At 33.4% G+C, this 23321-nt stretch overlaps 1 protein-coding gene across 3 annotated transcripts in view; it reads left to right on the plus strand.

The window, feature by feature from the left end:
* LOC138712412 (SLIT-ROBO Rho GTPase-activating protein 1-like) overlaps positions 1-23321 on the plus strand; it is a 595908-nt gene that overhangs the window by 543418 nt on the left and 29169 nt on the right. For all 3 annotated transcript variants that reach the window (XM_069844187.1, XM_069844188.1, XM_069844189.1), the window contains 7 exons: positions 3773-4067; positions 6050-6262; positions 7697-7802; positions 8198-8416; positions 8559-8629; positions 10003-10183; positions 11842-12070. In XM_069844187.1, the coding sequence (XP_069700288.1) occupies positions 3773-4067; positions 6050-6262; positions 7697-7802; positions 8198-8416; positions 8559-8629; positions 10003-10183; positions 11842-12070 (1314 nt within the window). The remainder of the gene's footprint in view (positions 1-3772; positions 4068-6049; positions 6263-7696; positions 7803-8197; positions 8417-8558; positions 8630-10002; positions 10184-11841; positions 12071-23321) is intronic.

Raw genomic sequence — 23321 nt, forward strand, 5'->3', positions numbered from 1 at the left:
AGTTTTGACTTTAAAATGTTGTGATTGTTTTCCATTGTCTTTTGTTGTCAATTCTCTTTGTTTCCCAGCACAATACGACAAACAGAGTGATTCACAGAGTTATATTGCACTATATAGCTATTCTAAGTAGAAAATTTCATACGAACATGGCTCAGATTCCGAATAGTTATGTAGCTGTTTTATGTTTTGAGAAGTACATTACTGTGAACCAGACAGCTCGTTTTTCCGTACCTTGTTCCATTCTACATAGCAAGATCGTATATAAGGGTACTGTATAATTAGCTGTGTATGTTTGAAAGTCATATGCATGTAACCAGGTGCACTTCAGCAGGAATTGATACTGGTATATTTATTTTACTCTATGAAATATACTAGGGGTACTCATATTGCAGTGGCTGTTGTTTTTTTATACCATATGAAAGAAAACAGTACAGCTTCAAGAAAAAATATGTTCGCCATTCTATGTTCTAAGCACATACAGTATATAAAAAAGTACTTTTGCAAGAAGTTGTTTTGATGTATTTGTGATCCGTTGCGCGAAAAGGGACCTAAAGTCGTGAAAGGAAATTTTACAGGAGAACAAAATAACGAATTTGCGGTGTAAAAACTGCATTTCTATGTTTTCACATCTTGCGCTATCTGTAGGCTTTTTTTTTACATACTAAACTAGGACATAGTTTTACACAGTGCTTCTTAAATATAGCTCGCGCAAGAAACGATTACCGAAAAGCAATGGTGGCGTTGCTGTCTGTTTTGACGTGTGTAAGTAGGCACGCCGAGGGGGTAGAGGTGTGAGCCGATGGAAGTACTGTCGCTTCCAAGAAGATTAACAAATGAGGACATCGCTATGGAAATAAAGAACGTAGCAAGAGAAAAATTCGAAGCTAATTAAACGCGCAACATATGTTTACGAATGAAATAATAATACCGTGCCATAAAAGACACGTATTCACATGCAATGGAGCAAACTAAAGTCGTAATGTAACTATCACAACGCAAGACGATCCTATCGATGTCGTTTCTCTTCCGACTGTACTCTTGAATATCATTGAAGCTATCTCGTGACCTTTCCTGTCGCCCGCTCTTCCTTATCGCAGTGTTTGATTCGCATTCCTTCCGTCGATAATCCGTACTTGTGAGACCTATACACTATACCTAAATCTTTCTTTTAGTTGCTAAGAAAACAAATGTAAACTTTCATTTGCATTTTTCTCGAAAAGTACATAATGTAATATCAATATTCAATAAGTAATATATCAAAAACTATAGCACCTAGAACCATGATTTTTTTTAATGCTCAGTATTTCATCCTCTTTGGGGGGGGGGGGGGGATATCCGACTTTAGGTCCCATTTCCTGCAACTAGTCACATTTTCGTTCATAGTTAATACAACAATCATTACCATGACTTTTTTATTCTTAAAATTTAATTGTTATTGAGTATCAGAATTACATTAATTTTTTCTGCTTAAAATGGCTTTGAAAATAATTTGATCAAGTGTTCTGCACTGAAAGAGAGTGCCTATGTTTATAGTCCTGTTGTCCTTGCATACATTTGCTTGTTGTTACAAAGATAATCAGCATACATATGCTTGTTGTTACAAAGATATTGAATAAGCCAAACAATTTTCCTTCTGTTGTCTTACTCTGGACAGTACATTTCAGCAATGCAACATGGAGGCTCAGAAATAACGTTATAGTGAGTCTATGTAAAGCCTGAACATGCAATGCTTTTCAACTGATGACCATGTACGCCATTAGACTAAAGCTTCGTGTGATGTGGGTGATAAAAATAATTTGCATGATTTTTTTCAGAAATGAAGTGAAAGTAGGAGTCCCATTTCATACATTTTTAACTAGTATAAAAACTCTGTTTCTGAATAAGTGAGTTACAGCCAACTTTTACTAGTTGTTTCTTGTCCAAGACAAAATTCAGCTGTGCTAACCATCATTTATCATTTTATCGTAAGGAGTAATAAATTCTGCCTTGCAAATGTCCCATGTCAGTTCCATTGTGCTAGTTCTAGCATAATTCCAGAAAGATCCTAGTTAATATTACTAGTGAATCTGCCAGCAATAAATGCAAACTGAAGTGGAAATTCAGTATTGTTGCCCATGATATCTCGAAAAACAGTTTCGTTTCAGCAGATATATCTGCACAGCAGTGATACTGAAGCAATCATTTTTTTGAAACTTGAAACTACACACTGAGCAGAAATATGCAGACTGGAGGCTTGTAAGAGGCTTCGTAAAACAATTTATAAATTCGTTAATCTTCGATGCTACTTACCCATTAAAGTTCTACGAAATGTTTATTTGGCCATTATTCAGTCTATCATTCAATATGGTATAATTGTTTGGGGTGGAAGTACACAAATTAATCTTAGTCCTAAATTTACTACAAAAACGATTAATTAAAATTTGTTTGAAGAAACGTTTCAATTATCCAACTAAATTAATTTATTCTGAATTTAATGTATTTAATATTGAACAAATTTATAAGTATACGCTGTTAAAATTTTATCATAAAAATCGTAATAAGTTTGTATTACAGACACATAATTATGACACAAGACGAAATATTAATTCAACATTAGTAGAACCTAAATGTCTCACATCTGCTGATCTAAAGCATAGCGTTAATTTTGGCCCTCGGTTGTACAATGCTTTAGCTAAATTACACCCAGAACTTCGAACATGTAACTCACTAACATATAACAAGAAAATTAGAAACTTATTAATATTTTCAGTTTGATTAAATAAATTTATAGCCTATGTGTATGAATTAATCAACCTATATTATATTTGTATTCTATAATTTTGAAAAAAAAAAAAATATATATATATCATCATCATCATCATCATCATCCTTCACGAATTAGGCCTCTGTAGACCTGTTTCGGCCCCATCTAGCAGTCTTCTTAAAGGTCTTCCTGGTCGACAATGTCCTCTAGGTTTATACTGCATCATAATTTTTGGGATTCTTGAATTTTCCATTCTTCTTACATGATCTAGCCAATTGAAAATATATATATATATATATATATATATATATATATATATATATATATATAAAAATTGTCCTACTTTTCACGTGCGATATTATTCTTCTCTAGTGTTAATATTATATCATATAATTCCATTGCCACTGAATTTTAAATTTTAGTTCCTATTTTATTTATTTTTTTATTACTTTCTGTATTTCTCTTATATTAATATTGTATTATATAATTTCTGTAACTGTAATTTTAATTTTATTTCCTATTTTATTTTATTTTATATTCTCTTATAGGCCTATTAATATTATATCTGAACTGCGACCGAACACGAGCGCTGCTCATTCGGTCTCAAATTTTGTTTATACTACTGTATCTCCTTTTTTATATTGATTGTATTATTTTATTTCTATTTCTCTTGTTTGTAATTATATTCTTTATTCTGTATATTTAAATTTAAATAAATAAATATTTAAATTTAAATAAATTTAAATAAATGGAGTTACAAACAAATATTCTCTCTGGTCATAATGTGAAAAACCTTGTGGAAATCAGTGCATTAATTCAAGTTTCGTTATTTTATGTTGTATCTTGAACAAATTGATACGTGGAATTATATTAACCTGTCCTTGATCTGGATATATTTAACAATGAGCAATGCTTGCGAAGTGAAATGTAGCTAACTTTCTAAAAGATCATATTATATTCACTACATTAACTCATAATAGAAATATTACAATGCTTGAAGTGAGGACTGCATTTTCTTATTCACTTTAGAAGTTTCGCGAGTATATCCTTGGTACGAGCCGCATTGCTCGATTAGATGCAAAGCACGAACATATCCGTCAGACACTGCTAGACGCTGCTGGTGACTCTCCGACATCGCTCAAAGGACTTCAGCAGCGACACACTGGCCAGACTGCGAAACCGCCTCGACGTAAGCGGATAGGTCGTCTCCAAATGAATGGACAGCCCAAGCTGTTTGGTGGGAGCTTGGAGGAGTATTTGGAGACAACTAACCAAGAAATACCTCTCATCATGAAGAGCTGTATCAGAGTCATTAACTTGTATGGTGAGTGGTTTTAGTACCGGTAGCTCTTCAATTTGCTCATTTTATATTTTCATCTGCATATTAAAGCATTGCTTATATTTATAATAGTTAAATGATACATAATGGACTGAAGATCCTAATGTAATACTGTAACAATCTGTTGAACATCAATTACTGTCAGCTGATGGCTTCATTGCTAAAATAGCTAAGCATGGATAACAACATCAGTTACTGTATTATCATTTCTAATTTATTCATTCTTCTACAATTTTTTCAGCAACTAAGTAGAAGGAATACAATTAACACACACTGTTATAAGTTTGCAGAAATATAGTTCTAATCATTTTGGATAAGTAATGTAAAAAATTGATTTAATATCTAGCATTATCAGTGGCATTTGCATTGTATATTTAAAGCAATACTCTTGGATAATTTTGCCTTTAATATTATATTCAGATAATTAATTTATAATAGCTTGTGTATTTAAGGAAATGAAGCATAATGAGTGAGCATCATCTTGTAATTAAGTTTTAGAGCTTATCTTGTCATATTTTTATGGTAAAACTTAACCTAACATTTTAATTTTGTTGAATTCCCTATTTTATATAATGGTGCACTTAGTGGAACAAGCTAGTGTGTCTACTTTCTGTTCTGGAGACCTGAGTTCAATTCTTAGCGAGTCCAAATTGAATTTGTGTGGACAAAGATGGTATTTTCAGTAAGTTTATTACGTTTCTCTTAACATCATCATCATCATCATCATCATCATCATAAGTAGCTACTGGTACTTACTTGCAATTGGATTAATAAAGTTACATTATTATTCGTCTTTTCTCGTCTGATTTTATCCATACCATAGAAACTCACTGGAATGTCTGAAATTAAATAAAGAAACTCTGATATCCAACACAAATGTATATCTGCAGAAAGACATTGTTTAAATATGAGGTGTCCATAGATATCTTTCGTTATTATAAACAGGCATAGCATCACGTCGGTAGTTTATACATGTCAGATTGGTGTCACCAGAAAGAAAAACTCAAACATTTTCGTACTTGCCTTACTCACATTTAATGTGTGCCCCTCATGTTGCATGACAAACAACAGTACGATATTCCCACTCTCGTCACATGTGCTTCAGCATATCCACTGTGATGGACTCAATGACAGCTGTGATACGAATCGCATTGTTGAAGATTCTGAGGCAGAGGGGTTACATAGAAGTTGTCTTTCATGTAACCTCACAAAAAGAAGTCGCAGACAGTCAAGTCTGGGAACCTCAGTGGCCACTTACAGAAGACGTTATCTCTGTCTCCAGCTCGCCCAATCCACCTCCCTGCCAGTTGTTCTTTCACTAAAAATGATTCTAGACAGCAGGTCTTTCTCATTGCTCCATTAATGCCAGTAAACGTTTGCAGAAAGTGAGTCCTTTTGGAGGGTCATCCAGTTCGCACTTATGAGCTAATTGTAATTTGTAAAGGTGGAACTTGAAACAGGTACGTCGGATTGTGCAGATTATTTCTGCACACATTCCACAACTTCAGCATTGACAAGCCATCTCCCTGAATGACCTTTCCTCTGATTGAGCACATATGCATCCTCTGTAAGAAAATCTCTGTACCACTTCACAATTCTTTTGTCAGTGGGTGTCTAAAGATGATATTGTCATCTGAAGGCATACTGCACTGTCACAACACTCTGTGTTCTAGCATATTCCATGGCACGTCAACTTTGTTGCTGTGGGTTCGACATTTTGCTACAAATGAACATCGTAGCAAAAAAAAAAAAACATTAACAATAGATTGTGGTGCCATCTGTTGATCCTCACTGTAATTAGGCTGCGATTCTTAACAGGAATTCTTTGAACTGTTCTTTCTTCTGACATAAATATACATACACTATAGATAGTTCATTATAAATTTTTCCTGTTTGTAATAATGAACAATATCTGTGGACGTACTGTAATATGATTAAAACCATTTTACTTTGTTTCTCTCTTTCAGGACTCCACCATCAGGGTATCTTCAGGGTATCAGGTTCTCAGGTTGAGATCAATAATTTCCGAGAGTCATTTGAACGCGGTGAAGATCCACTGGCAGATGTGACTGATGCATCAGATATCAATTCTGTGGCAGGTGTCCTCAAATTGTATTTGCGTGAACTGCGAGAGCCACTCTTTCCTATTATTTACTTCGAACATTTCATGGAATTAGCACGTAAGTTTGTACTTAAATATCGAATTTTCGTTATTTTGCAGCTAGTTCGCAATAATTCAGTTAAAATGAAGAATTTAGGTTTATTAAAACTGTTAAATTGATTCATGTTTTAATTTATTAAAATTCTCTCAATTTTAGCTTTAAGTAATTTATTGTTTGTATCTAGGTGGTGTGCTTGTGAAAAATCAATCATATGTCGATCAATACTGTTTGCTTCCATCGGTAATATATTTGCACAATAATTTAAGAAATGACACACACAAAGAAAAATACCTAGTAGCCCATCTTAAATAAACTTTGCTTACTCGAATGTCTCCCCAAATTAAAAATGGGTTAACTAATCTTATCCACAACAGATACTGGCAGCTGACTCAGTTGGTAGAGCAATTGGCTAATGTAGTGGTGAAATTTTTCTCATTGCCAAACTTCCATACAGATCTGGAGTCCATTCAGCCTCCAATCAAATCGAGTACTGGCTCTTTTCCCTGTAAAAAAGACAGTTGAAGAGTGGTGGTAACTGCACCACCTAGTATCAAGGTCGTGAAAGCATGGAGCTTTATAACCATGTCCCTCATGACATCTATCTAAAGGGAATACAGATACATACTTGGTAAATGTCTCGAAATAATACATGCTAAATATTTATCACTTAGTCCTATAGCTTATCAGGAAATGATTGGATGTTGTAAAATGTATTCATTCAGTTGAGTCTTTAAAAGTTTTAGACACATACTGACGTAGTATTAGCATCAAGACTCAAATTCGGGTCTCGGGTATTTTAGTCATATTGTTACACTTACACCACAAGGCAATTCTGCTGAAAGAGTTTCACATTAATAACTTATTTCTGGAAAGTAGTATTGCTGACTTACATTCGTAATCTTCTTAGCGGAGCCTTAGAAATATTTCAGCTTCAATAGAACCCACTTTGGGTAGTGGTCAGCACGTCTGACTGCGAAACTGGCAGGACAGGAATCAAATCCTGGTTGAGACAAGTTGCCTGGTCACGGTTTTTTCAGTGTTTTCCTTCAACCCATTAAGAGCAAATACTGAGTAACTTTCGGCGTCAGATTCTGGGTTCATTTCACCGTCATTTTCACCTTCACCTTCATCTTAAACTATTCTGCACAAATAAGAAGAGAGAGAGCCCTTAATTATTTTTCTAATTGTAGGACTACTGTATTATATTTATGTAACATAAAGATTTAATTAATAGTTAATAGGAGTGGAAGTGTCGCATGATTGCTATTCATAGTTAGTTTTATTTTCAGAAAAAAGTGATTACAATTAGAAGAACTGTGAATGTCGGTCAAATTAGAATATTGGTTAGATATCGATATGAAATTAATTTTTATTGTGTGGGATGTATAAATTTTATTACACTTGGTACATTAGATAAACAGTTAATAGAAAGGATGTATTCTCTTCTTTCAGAATTAGAGTCAAAACACGACTTCGTAGTAAAGATGAAAGATCTAGTCCAGAGTCTTCCAAGATGTGTAGTCATAGTGATGAGATATCTCTTTGCCTTCCTAAATCAGTAAGTATTTCATGTCAACAATTTATTGTTTAAATGTTAAGTTGTTCATCAGGTGTTCAATATGAAAGTTATTCATTTCTGTCAGTAGAATCAAGACTGTTTTCGACAAAAGTATTATTTCAGAAATTACTTTCCAATACTTCAGTTCATACTGGCAATCTTAGGGTCTTCTTAAATAATAAACTAGAGCCTTCAAAGAAAGCATATATATATATATGCCAGATTTCCACCAACATGATTCTGAATTGTGAAAAAAAATCACCGTTAAATCAGGACCAGTCCATCTCCTCACCAAAAGCAAGACTTCATTTTAAATACGATTTGTCTTGAATAAAATAAAATCCTGACATGGGGATTAATTTATCTATGTTTCTAGATTTCCATTTCTATTTCAGTTTGTCAGAGTTCAGTGATGAAAACATGATGGATCCATACAATTTGGCCATCTGTTTTGGTCCAACTCTTGTCCCAGTGCCAGAAGATAAGGACCAAGTCCAATACCAGAACCAGGTGAATGAGCTCATCAAAAATATTATCCTCTTCAATGAAGAGATCTTTCCTGCTGATGGTGGTCTGCTCTATGAGAAGTACATTAGCCGGGAACCAGATGAAAAGTGAGTGTCATACTTCCATTATAGATTATTACACTATTGTATTTAATATGTAGTAGATACAAACACTTTTTGTAACAAATACACGTAAAATATCCCTGAACGTCTACCAGCTAGTACTGTAACGAGTTTCTGTATGTTACAGTGATGTTGGGGATTCTCCATCTGATCATGTACAAGAAGACATGGACTCTGAAGTATATCCATCAGAAGATGGTAAGTAAACTCAATGATGACAAGTATCAATAATCAGTATCATATAATTATTATCACTATGTATAAAGTTATTTAATTAAAGAACACCAGTTTCAACAAAGTGGAATTTGATTTTGAAGCAGGTTTATGAGGCACTTCCATTTTTCCTTCAACTACTTTACCATTCTCTTAACCTGTCGTAATCTATATCATCAGTTCAGTAAATAGTAAGGTGCGTGAAGGTGATATGGCCACCTTAATTTGAATTCATTTTTTCATGATTGTGATATTCCCTAAATAAAAAGTTCGTGTGTTTGCATGAACTTTGATTCTTTGTGCATACAGAGAAAAATAATCTAAGACTTTTCTTTGTTTTTTACATTTTGAAAAATCTTACATTATGCAGATAATATGCCCATATGAAGGTAATATGGCCAGAAGAAAGAAAATTCATTATTTTGAAAAGAAAAACATTTAATGGCGATTAAAGAAGTTTGAATTGAAAATATAGTTCTTGGCATCAAAAAAATATTCCCACAAATAATTTGTGACTAGGTCTATGAAACATTGCAATTTGGAAAAAAAAAATGACAAAGTTAACAAACGAAATGGAAAATATATATACAGTGTGTGTGTGTCTATATATATATATATATATATATATATATATATATATATATATATATATATATATATAAATGGGTGTATGTGTGATAAAATACAAGACAAACTTACCAACAGCAATATTATAACACTGTCTTAATCTGTTGTGACAAATCAAATAAAGAAGACCTGTGGAAGCAGTTTTGCTATTATCCACTAATGTCGCTGATTATGTACACTTCCTAACACATGGTTCAACATACTGATACTAAATTTTGGTTATCATATCAGTTAGCTATAGAAGAGTAATGCGGCCATATTATCTACATTGGCCATATTTGCATCACATACCTTAGTAAAGTACTGAACAGCATCATTTTCTGATGTATCAATTCAATTCAAGTTGTTGTTGTTGTTGCTGCTGCTGCTGCTGCTGCTGCTGTTGTTGTTGTTCTTATTCTTATTCTTTTTATTATTCTTATTCTTCTCAGTATAGGTCTGCTTGCCCTGGACCTCAGTTTTCTTCTGCCTCACAATAAAAATGAATTAAGCAAGTTGTTGATTTATGAATCTCTAGCTGTTTTTTCCTGTGGAACAGAACAGTAGAACAACCACTATTATTTCGTTATGTTCAAAATACATATGAGGACAGGTTTCCATTGTATTTTCTCTGCATATCTTAACTTACTGTTAGGGCATTTTTATGTATGTATTAGTTTATAAATTTTTAATATGTATTAGTTTAGAGATTTTTACTGTGATTGTTAAAGACGTGGCTTAAATTTTAACAGAGTCCGAGTGCCTAGAAGCTACAGCACAATTTGACTTCATGGCTCGCTCAGAAAGGGAACTCAGTTTCAAGAAGGGTGACAATGTCGTCCTGTTCTCACAAGTATCCAATGACTGGTGGAGAGGAAGCGTTAATGGTCATGAAGGGCTTATACCTGACAAATACATAATGCTCAAAATGAAGTGAGTAGGATTCTTTTAGTTAATCTTGATAACAATTCTGCATGCCTCTTTCTAGAGCCAGTAATTGTAATGCTTTACAGTTATTATTAATATAATTAATACTTCTGAATGCATGATATTTCTTGCCAATGTATATCTATTGTAATTATTTTTCTAGGGTATAAAATGTTATACAAATTTCAGTTAACCAGTGATGAAGTTGTTTGGAAGACTGCCATGAAAAGAAATTCATGAACTTTTCTTGTAGTACAAATGATTCATTGTAGTCAAGTCATATGTTTCACATGGTCCTTATATTGCAATAAGCTTCATAGAGGGCCATGCCAATTAATTACATATAAATTATTCATAAACCACTGTATGTTCAGAGTAAAAATAAGATGCTAACCATTTATAGGAGCAATTCCAATCGTAAAATATTTCACATTAAGAAAATTGAATCGAAATTATTATAATAGTAAGACATTGTTTCTGAAATTTATATCCATATATGGTTTCTAATAATTTTAAAGATAAACTAGTATTGGCATAATAATTATTAAACACGTGGCTTAAAACTCAAAGTTAAAATAGTACATTATGCAACGAGCCTATAATGGTAGTAATTAAGACGAGAGGATGTTTATGAAACGAGCACAAGCGAGTTTCATAATTTTCATACGAGCGTCTTAATTACCATTATAGGCAAGTTTCATACGACTTTTTATGCTCGACCATATTTCTAACTTGAAATTATTCATAATTATTCATGTTATTGTTATGTGAGTGAGTGCAATAGTCTACCTCATGAATTGTGAGGTGTGCGCAGATGCGAAAGTATTGATTTTTTCCGGGAAACAAATGTCGACGACCTTGATATAATCTAGAGAGTAAGATAAACATTAGTCTTGGTATAACCTTGAAATTGAATTCGACATTGAAAAACGAGATGACAAATTGAATTTATTTGAATATTATTTACAATTAACGCTAATTATTATAGTAACAGAACATAACCTTCTGCGACAGTATTGGATTTCCAGCCTCCGTGACATTTCGATAGTTGTCTTTCGATTGCATATCCGAGAATAATCGAAAACCTGAACTTTAATGAATAGGTGTACTTTAATAACATGCATTAAAGGACTGCTACCAGGTGTATAATTAGTACATTTCGGCATGGTCTAGCATAAAGTTATAAATACTTACTGCATTAAGATATTGATATTCACTTTCATTTCCATGCTTTCACAGTGTTGTAAAATAACTATTCTTTATATTTTAGCCCACCTGTATATTTATTTCAGCTGTATTTTAATATATAATACTACATAAAATAACTGTTTAATTTTCTGTAATCTATAGCCTTTTTTTAAGAACAGCTTTTTAATTTTAAGACCTTAAGACAATGAATAAAAATGCTTATATGGTAACAGTGGCGTATACTGGTTAAAGGGTTTGGGCTACCGCTGACCCTATTATTACACAAAATATATCTAACAATTACTTTAATTTTAATTACTATGGTAAAACTAATAATACAAAATTATTACATTATGTTATATTATAAACTTTTTCTTTTGTAATTTCCTTGGGCTACCACCGGTAGCCCGCAAAATACGCCCCTGTATGGTAATAGTAATAAAGTGTTTGCTGACAAGAATAATGTGATGTTCCAGAGATGAAGATCGTGATAAGCATGAATTGCTCAAATCAAGTTCTTCAGAGGAATCAATGCGGAGACGAGCATCAAGTTCCAATGATTCAGTACTTTCATCTGGAACCTCAGTGTCCACGCACAATTCTCCCCTTACTGGAATTGCATCAGCCACGTGGCCTGACCCAGAACTGACACGCCGCAGTGTGATCGCTGAACCCACGCCACTCATCACACTTCCCACACAAGAGGTACTGGAGACGACCGTCTAGCCCCGCATTCATTAGTACTCTAAGGCTGTGCTGGTGGTGGCATACACACACAGGAACTGTGTTCACATTACATAATGAGTAATGACTGATCTTCAAGACAAGTTATTAAATCATTTTTTATCATCCAATGTTGGTTTCTGTAGGATGGTACAGGAAATATATGAATGGAGAAATTAGCAATACAATTTTACAAAATTATCTTCAAAGCTCTGTCTGTATCATTGTGTTCTGCTTAATTAGAAGTTAATCATAGAATTACTTCATATGTAGTGAAAATTAATCTAATAGCACCACATTTCTTAATCTTAATATTTTAGCTTGCGAATTTTCTTGTTACCATCTACTTGCACATTTTGGTTATTGTCGGTTAAATAAATATTCAAATATTAAGTTTCGAAGTATAGACCTATATTTGTTAGTTTGCAGCTAACACCTGTTATAATAGGAATAAATTACATTTAAACCATATAAACTGCCACGTACATTAACTTGTTCAAAAAAATTGTTGAAAATATTAGTACAAAACATAGTTCTTATTTTGGGTACAATCCAAAAAACTAAATATTGATATGCATCTTACTTCACGAAATTAGTACGACTTTACTTAAGTTGGAGATATTTCCCATATTTACATGATATAAATAAGGAAGAGTCTTCTAGAAAACTAATCACCTTGGAAGCGTGAAGTTTCATACTATTACATTTATGAGTAGGACATTATAAAGTAATCTACGAGTATATATAGAAAAAAAGATTCGTCTCCTAACCTACCTCCCACATCAACTTAATACCCAGTTGTGAAGGTCAGTGTTCTAAAGTAGTTTCATCTTAATACGTTTGAGTATAAAAATACTATATTCCGAATGTTCAAAATTCTGTATTACTTTCTTTGTTACCCTCATCTTAAGCAAATAGGTGTTCTGAAATATGTAGGGAAGGGATTTTACATATGCTGTTTTGAATATTTTGCGTTGCTATCTTGAAACTTGCAGAAAGTTTCAGAAAGTACAAATTAAGTACTAAGTTTTCTAAAATTGCCTGGGATTCAGTTCAGATTGTCATTATGCTCGGCACACTTGTTAACGAGAAGAATATGTGATACATTGCCAACTATGGTAATGCAGTAGTAGACACTAATTCTATGGGAAACTTCTGTGTTGGAAAATTTATTGCAAATTACATCATGCTTTTATAGGACTTCCTTTTCTGTAAATTACTTAACAAAGTCATTAAGTCTTGTGTTTATCATGTAAATATTATATACTGCGTTTGGTACTCATAATTCTTACTGAAAATGTTTGTGCTTTTATTCTTCTCATGAAGCAAAATAACAATACTTTGTTTGTAGTACAGGTGGTTTAATGTGGTTCGTAATCCCCTTTTGGAACATTTTAATCTTCTGTTATCTTATTTGACATTAAATAAACTAGATAATCCCATTAAATAAATTACATATGAATATCTTCTAACTTGCAGTGCAATGCCTTAATCATGACGTTACCAAATGCATCTCTCTCTTTTAATGCTGTTTAATTTTATAAAATACGTTTTAAAATTAGTTAACAAAATAGTAATCTGCTTGCATAGGAAACTGTTACGATGTAAATTTAAGAAGTGCGCTTTTCTACTTAAAAAAATATGTGTGATTACAGTATCGTGAGCTTTGAAATAAGTGTTCAATATTAGTCTTTCCAAGGAAAGGAGAAGGAGAAGTGATAAATGACAGCATTCATATTATATTCTGTCTGTGTATGCACCATCAGCACGGTAATTGTCGCTGTCATTATTATTATTATTTGTCTTAAGTATTAATATTGTGGGGCAGTAATGCTGCCATGTTGCCTGCTTGCCTGCCTGCCATTATTTACACAAATAGTATTATACAGTGCAATGCTCCTGCTTCGATATGCTTGGAATATAAGATGTTGTGTCTTCAGATTTTCCATATTTCAAATGCTATAGTAGACGTGTTTGACAGCTGATATATGAGGTTTAGAGATTTTTCTGTTTGTTAAAGACAAACTGAAGATTTTGTAGTATAGTATATAGTAGTAGTTGCAGCATGAATAGTTGGCATTTACATTGTCAAGAACATTCCACTGCCAGTCTCAGCTTCAATTATCTACAGTAATCTCACTAGAGGTTTTGATTTATCTAGAGAAAATCAAAATTCGAGTGGGATTTAATTGACTATTACACGATTAGGAGAAACTATATAAAGATTAGAAGAAATAAAATACTCTAATACAATAAAATATTAATTGACTGACTGAAATTCTATTTCACTTATGTTAGCTCCACGAAAACGTTTGAATGGAGCCGTCATTTTCAGTCGACTGTCTATGCTCGACACACATGTTAACAATGACGATCGCAAAGCATGTTTTATAGTACCCTCTTTTTTATCTTCTCAGATAGTACCGTAAAGAATTTGCAGTTTGAAATGTTTGCAAACAAAGAAACAAATGATAGAAAGGTGATAAAAAGTATATAAAGATTAGAAAAAATAAAGTACCCTAATACAATAAAATAGATATTAATTGACTAACTAAAATTCTATTTCACTAATGTTACCTTCACCAAAATGTTTGAATGGAGCTGCCAATTTCAGTCAACTATCTATGCAGGAAACAAATTACGATCGCAAAGCTTGTTTTATAGTACTGTAAAGAATTTGAAGTTTGAAATGTTGGCAAACAAAGAAACAAATGCTAGAGTACTAGTAGCAATAAAAACAAACAAATGCTAAGGAAGCGATAAAATTAAACAAATGCTACGGAAGCGATAAAATTGTGTGATAACTAGCCATGATTGGCTGAAAGACGTCCTTTCGTACCGTTTTATTCATCAAAAGTAGTTTGACGTAGTAAAAGTGTAATAATCATAATAATGTAGATTTTAAAAATAAATTGCCCACATATAACAAAATGATTTTCAAGTTACATTGAGTATTTTCAAAATAGGATTATGATAACTCTAGTCAGAATAATTAAGACTTTCTTTTCTAAAAAAAAATCTGTATTTATATTTTACATTTAAATACACTTTTGTACAACTAAGAATGTAAATTGTTGTCATCTTAAAGAAATATTTATGTTAAAACCTATGTTCTATAATTTATCAACCTAATCATTTCTTAAAAAATGAGGGCTTTTGACCATTTTAACCTTATTCTTGTGGAATTACGGACCAAAATTAATAGGACTCCCTGGTCATATAGGCAATATGGTGTAAGATCACCACTTCCTGTCAGGAATTGAACTCGGACCTGCATAGGTGGAAATGCCACTACTGAAGCCATAGCAGAGGACTTCATTTATTTATATCGAAACAAAATTGTGCGCGTGAGAACGAAATGGGTCAGAAAGGGTGAGTTTTGAAGACAATGAAGATGATTGTCATAATAATGAACACCAAATATAACTGTGTTTCTTTCTTTAAATTCGTAACTAGCAAAAAGTGCATTATTACAGTGTTTTACTACTTAAGAGCTCAGATTAGAGTAACAGTTCATAAATTACAGTGCCATAGTTGGGCCAGTACGCTGTACTGTCTAAAATAAAAACTCGCTATTACCATACCAGAAAAAAAATATAGACTCGAAAATATATTAATTATATTTAAATAAACTTGAATAGACTTTTAAATGGAGGATGTTAGCTATTTGAAAAACATTTTGATTTTTATATATTGCATAAAAGTAGCGGCTGGCAGCTCATATCCTTTGTGTCAATGATTGCCCATTCATTGTTTTATCGAAAACCATGCTCTGGCACGTCAGGAGTAGTTGTGATTTGTTAATTTCAAGCTTGCATACCGCCGTCGTATTCTTATAAGTAATTAACACTAACTTCATTGCATGGCACCTCAAGAAATCTGCTACACTGATTCGCTAATTTCAAAACTTGCGTAAATGCATTCACATAACACTAATTTTATGATGTTGCGCCTCAAGAATTCTGCTACACTGATTCACTAATTTTAAAATTCGCTCAGGTGTAATGCTAGCAGTTTGCTAGAGGAGGGAAATATTGCTACTTTTCGTGCATTCATAAATCTTGAATCCAGTTACATATGAGAGATTCTATTCCAGTTTCAACTGAAGAATATGAATGAGCATTACTGAAATGAACGATATCTACACTAAGATATAAAGTTAATCAGTGACATTTAAATGAATTGAGATACAGACAAATTTATTGTAAAATGCCATTGCTTGTTGTCATAAAATAAATTAATTTTGAATATACTTTTTGAAGCAATTAGCTATAAATTCTTTTCAAGAAGCTGTAAAATTCTGTTTTTCTACATGATGTACGAGGTATCGGGAACTGTCTTCTAGAAGTTTAGTTTCAAATTCTTAGATTTATTCTAGAAAATGGCCGTAATTATCCAGCATTACCAGTTCTTTTTATTTATTTATTTATTAATATTTGAAGTTGTTACAATTTTTATTTTCACTGTGCATTTAGGACGGTTTCAGCTCGTGGTTTTAAATTGGGGTGCTGTAAATGAGTACATAATATCACCTGTAATTCGTCTGGGGTCTCAAGAATTGTATATTTATTTATTATTTTGTGAGTTCAATGAAATCAAGCTACATCTGAAAAAACCATTAATTGCTGATCTACCTGACTGTCGACAATATATTGCACTAAATAACCAATTATTGCAAAACTGCATCCTAGGATTGTTATCTGTTTCGGCAATAATAGTGCGGTAGGAATTCATATGGAGGGCTTTAGTTGCTTTCCTAGATGAAGTTTTGGAAACTCCACTTTGCTGAGCTAAGTGTTTTAATGATTTCCAGGGGGATTGTTTCAGCATAGCACTAGTGTCGTGTAGTTTCTCCTCAGTGGACACTCTTTTAAGAACTCTTTATGTTTTTTGTTCAAAAGTGACCAGTTTTGTACATTTTTTCTTAACAAGTTGCTGAATAGTAGATTTGTGAAGTACTGAAACATCAGGATTTTTTTCATACATTTTGCTGGACACTTTTTAATTGATCTTTTCCTTATATAATAATTTTGAATGAACACATGATGTTCTAGAGAGTATTCAGCCATTACTGTGAACAATAAATGCAACACAACACTTTAACATGCACAACCGAAACAAGGATTCAGATGTTACTGGGGACTGATATAACACACTCACATGTGCGAACGAAACATGGGTTCACATGTTACTGAGGACTGATACATTGGCAAATGCCACTTACGTAAATATTACGTAACCATTAATAACCAAATGCCACTTAGTTTCCTTACAACAGGCACTCCCCATTACCATCATAATAAGCCAACGGAACACTACTGCATGGGACCAGTCTGCATAGGAACACCCTGTATACTGAAAAATACAGAAAATAATTTTTTTATGACTCATTAGTTCATGCAACGCATGAATATATCAACTTTCATTATTTGTGAAAGGGATTTTATAGCTTTTGGAGCTGACATAATGTGCCGCAAATGGCAAGAGCTTCTTATAAAAGAAGCTTTAACTGATGTTCATTTCTCTATCTACACTAGAATTGCTGCTTCACTGAGAACCAGTACAAAACAGTTAGTCATCCATCTAGCGGAGTAATAAGACTTCATTGTGCTCGCTATAGTAGCACTGCCAGTTCATCCTATTCTGAGGTTGATTAAGTAATACTTCGGAGTCAATATCTAGGAATTTCCGTTAGTTATTTGACCCATAAGACGTTTCTCACCCCGAAAGTAATAGCGTTTTTGAGATGTAATTCAGAGTTTCATTTCTTCGAGATCCTTTCTGAAATTATATGACCTGATGTAGAGTACAGTAGGATTACTAGCAGGTGTCAAGTAGCCTACAGTAAAATGATTGCAAATGAAGAAATTATTTACAAAATACTACTTGACTTAAACATCTTATATTCTAAGAAATAAATATGTATAAATATACACCTGAATTACAGTATATGAATGCAGTATACTTGTGGGAATGAACAACATTGAAATGTGTTTTGATTATTATGAACATTAATCTATGTATGTCTTAATTTTCGTGGACGAATATTGCCTGCGTAATAAAATTATTCAGATTGATTGTTTCAATAAATCTATGCAGATCGATTTACAAAATAGAAGAATGTTGAGAAAGAATGATAGGCACTTTTTTATAGTACATCGATATAGTATGTACCGAATTTCAGTTCTTCATAAAACTGCATTATACAAACCAAATATTTCATTTTAAAATGTTGCTGCATTCAATATGAAGTGTAATTCAGTGTGTATATTAGAGAGTTCTTGTATGTATTTCAATGCTCAGCTGTTTCAATTTGTTGTGCATGAATTTTAGCATGAATTGTATTTCACTTAGTTTAAGGTGGGGGGGAGGCACTGATCACTGTGTGTTGTGTGTGGAGGTGTGTCCAAGTTTTGCACATGATGTCACGAGGAAGAATTGACTGGTGGTTCATATTGGTTGAAGAACCCAGATGAGGAAGAAAGCGTTATATTAAGCTCGGTGTAAATACTTTCAAGAACATAATTTCAACCATATCATAAACACAAACATATGCATAAAATGGACATTAATGATGCCATGTCTTAGACTGTATAAAGTGATAACATGCAGAACTATGTTCGATTTAAATTTTATTATTTTTTTCTTCCCCACAGTTATTTTCAGAATTTTCCAAGAATTTCAAAATGATTGAGTAACTCCTTAATTGACTTTGAAGTTAGTGGCCGGTATCTCTCTTTTATTTTGAGTTTTCGAATATATTCAGTATGTTCACGTTTCTTTTACATTACTTGAATATTAGTATTGCGTTGCATTTGACTTGGCATAACTTCATAATATACTAATGTCAACGTCATATTCTTTGTTCATTCCATGTTTTAAATTTTAATATAGTGACAGTTTTTCCAAATTCCGAATATATATAGTGTGTTTTGACATAATTGTGGTAATTTTACATGGTATAAAAGTACATTTTAATAAAATACAGTATTTTTTTTTTTATTTATTTTCTATCAGTGGTACTAACTAGGAACAGAAAAAGAGCCAATGAGTGATTCTGAGCACACTCCATCGTACTTAGACTCCCGTATTTTGAATTTTATTAAATACTAATTTTATATTTTGTTCATATATTACTCGTCATATGCATTTCCCGAACCTGTAGTTACCAGCAAGAGTCCTTATTTCGCCACTTCTTACTGTAAGAAACATGGATGATAGTACTCTTTATTGATGATAAGATACAGTAATTTTTTGTTGCTTTCTGCAGTAGGAAATTATGACTAGTTACAGAGAAACGATGAAATTGACACAAGATCCAGAAATAAACTTCAGTACCAGTATCTTTTTATTTTTCCTCACTTTATATCTCATAGGCATTCGAATCCATTTCTTCATTGTGGAAAGTAGTTTACCTAACGGTATTTGTATGAAATGGAATATTTCAAACAAATATTATGGTAATTATAACATTATTCTGCTTTGAAATGTAGAGTACGTAGAGTAAGACCAAGGATTGAATGAGCGCAGAATATGCTGGATGGATCAATACAGTTTCAAAGTCTATTACAGTATTTCTTGCATTTCTTACGGAAGTAGAGTTTTTTTTTTTTTAGCTTAAAGTGATAGTGTTATAATGAAATGGTGTAGTATAATTTTGAATTGTGTTAATCTGAGTTAACTTTTTTTTTTATTATTGAGGACAAGTGATATTTTATTATGTATATGATATTTTTTCACTTCTGAGAAGTAAAGGATTTGTTGAAAAAAACTATCTTAATGTTGATAAAGTTAATTTGTAAGATAATGAGTATCTAAACCGAAAAATAATATTTATTTTGATGTATTATAATTAAAACATCTGTGGAGGGACTGTATTATAGTTTGTGTCTGCAATTTTTATAATACCAAGTGAATAGTGCCTACTGGTACTTCATTTGTTTTAGGGATACATAAGTAGTTTTATCTTTATCTCAGAATAACTGTGATCACAATAAGTGAGACTAACACGATGAAAATGTAATTATTGTAATGTTACATGGATATGGTTTATTGTCTCTCAACATATTCTGTCCTGCTGATCCTTCATTCCTGTATACGGGCCAGCATTCCCTTTCATTACACTACTTACATAATTTATACAGTACATGACCAATATCTGCTCTTCTGCTCTTTTATTCATTATCTATGTCCTTTGATGTTCATTCATTTCATTTATTTACTTATCATCTTCCATATCTTCTATATTTCATACATATTATTTACTATTAAACTACCATTTTCCAGAGGCGTAGCATGAAGCTAACTCAAGTTATCTTTCATGTATGAGGAAACGTATTGCAAAAATATAGTCTTAAAATATCTAGTAGTCCATGTCAAGTCAACAGTCCGAAGATTGATTGGAACCCCATAAGTAACACCAATAAGGCATCACTCAAATGGTAGTAAAATATGATATATCTCTAAGAAATGGACACATACGGTACGTGTAATTTAACATTAGCTCACTCCCTGTCATATTTAGAAAAACCACAATATTAACGGACAATAGATAGTGTTGGTAAAATTACATCAATCAACGTTAAAAGCCACCGGCGTAGCTTTGTCGGCTAAGGCGCTTGCCTGCCGATCCAGAGTTGCGTTTGGGCGCGGGTTCGATTCCCGCTTGGGCTGATTACCTGGTTGGGTTTCTTCCGAGGTTTTCCCCAAACGTAAGGCAAATGTAAGGTAATCTATGGCGAATCCTCGACCTCATCTCGCCAAATACCATCTTGCTATCACCAATCCCATCGACGCTAAATAACCTCGTAGTTGATACAGCGTCGTTAAATAACCAAGTAAAAAAAATCAACGTTAAAATCTTTATCAGAAAATTATTTTTGACTACATAAATTAGTGTCAGGAACTGTTATTGCACTCATTATTTATTATATCAGCCACAGTGCACACTAACACTTCAACTGAACACAACTCGCGAAAGGGATAAACTCGGAAGCTAATTCTTTCCAATGCTAAAGCTAGCTTCTTGCGAGCCTTGCAACCAGGGTAGTTTAGTTAGAAAGGGATGGAAAATCTGCGGGGTACGTTACATAGAAGAATATGTGAAAGAAACGAGTCTGTGGAGGGGATTGTAAGCTGGTGTGTGCAGGCTTCATGTTTACTGCTGCATCACAAATTATCCTGGGCTGCCGCATCACAACATTTAAGGCGTACATATAAATTGTATTAAAGTTAATAAATAACTTTGTTCATAAACTGCAGTTTATTATGGAGTTATTAACTGGGGAAGCTGAGCTTTCAAGCTTACATTGACACTACGCCAGTGCCATTTTCTACGATTTTTTTTATCTCCTATCCATTTCGTTCACCATTTAATTCTTTCTCTACTATTCCTATCATTTACAATTGCCCACTCTTCTCTGTTTTACTCTTATGATATAATTCAATTTATTCTCTTGTTTCCCTGTCCTCCCGTGAAATTTCCTCTTTTTTCTTCATTGCTTCCTACTCCTTGCTAACATACATCTTGGCTCACCGTACTATTTAACTTATTAATATTACACACTATTCTTTACCTTTACATTATGAGTTCAATCATGTTTTCTCAAACCCTCAGTAAATAAATAAAAACAAAACCGAGTGCTTCAAACTATGAATGCGTGTGCAGGGTAATTTAGATTTCAGAACTGGCTATTTTTTATGTTCAATTTTCTCTCTCCTCGTCTATCCATTTCCTCTAATGTTCTAACCTTCTTGCTACCACTGAGACTGGATCCTGCAGGCGCCCTTTCTTTACATTATTTGTAAACATTATATTCTTCTCACATTTACTCACTCACCACACTCCATCGATTTTTTTTGCTATTTTCTCTCCACTAACACATCATTTTCTTAAATTATATACTAGTATTGGCCTCCCTCTGTTACTACACATTTGCTGCTCACTATCTGATCGATTCTCACTGTCTATATTTTCCCTTCTTGTCAACACCCTTCCTTTTTTCCCCGTATCTTCGTCTTTGGACACATCTTTCCTCCTCAGCTGATGACCTATATCTTCTTGGTCTTGCCTGCTGATGCCAAAGAAATTTACGCTATTTCTCTGACTTCTTTGATTCACTTCTCTTCTAACATGTCCTTAGGACGACGTCATCATTGATCTCACCCAAGTATCTATTCCATTCTTCCTTGCTCTGTTCCTGACGTCACTCCCTCTATCCCGTGGCTAACGAGAAAGACAGGCTATGACACGAATTGGAGTCTTGTGGTTATCATGGTCTAGTCATGGCCATCTTGACAATCGCCTAATATAAATATATGTTCAAAGTTCTAAAAACCAAAGGAATTGCTATATTAAACTCATGTTAACGTGCATTTATATATAAACTTCTTCAATGTTGGCCATGTTACGACTAAGAATGTGATGTCGTACCGTAGCCTGTCTTTCTTGTTAGCCACGCTCTATCCTCTCCCAGTGTAGGCAGTCTTCACGAGGTTTTTATCCTCGCACCTGAAACATATATTGTAATGTTATAAAGCTACTTCATTTTCTCTAAAGAAAAATTTCTGAAGTAACTCGTCATTGTCGTCATCATCACCATCATATCATAATTCCGATTTTCGCTGTTCCATTTGAAGGAACATTATAGAATTTTGAAGAAGAAAGCCGAAAATGGACGTAACTTAATAGTTACCACATGATGGGGGACCAAGCAAGACAGAACAGCAGTAAGACAGGATCGCTAAAGAAGCCTGGGCAGCAAGTGGAGAGAGTGGGTGCTGTAGTTCTTGCAAGGGAAGGGATCTGAGTCCTTGCACTGTGTGAATGACATTTGAGTAAACTCGCTCTAGAGTACCGAAGGCTGCATGAGAAAGCTATGTCTCAGATTTCGGAAAGCTTTAATTTGAAAAATGCCAAAATTTGCGTGGGGGGCTGTAGGTCCGTGGCCCATTTCGTTTAGGGATCATTCCTACATTTATTTTAGTTCCTTAAGAAAAACTCGGCAAATTACAGGCAGGATGAGTTGTCTTCATCATCATCATCATCACCTCTTTCTTCCCTTAGTTACACAATTATGAATTCATCATTGCAATCAGGAAACTTTGAGACATAATCATCCACTAACACATAATCCCCAGTGGCTAGCATACTTCACCAGAGCGTCCTTAGGATGATCATGTGACTCTTCCTCACCATCACAACTTTCACAAAGGCCTACCTCAACGAGTTATG

Source organism: Periplaneta americana, chromosome 13 (assembly GCF_040183065.1).
Source record: "Periplaneta americana isolate PAMFEO1 chromosome 13, P.americana_PAMFEO1_priV1, whole genome shotgun sequence".
Lineage (NCBI taxonomy): Eukaryota > Metazoa > Arthropoda > Insecta > Blattodea > Blattidae > Periplaneta > Periplaneta americana.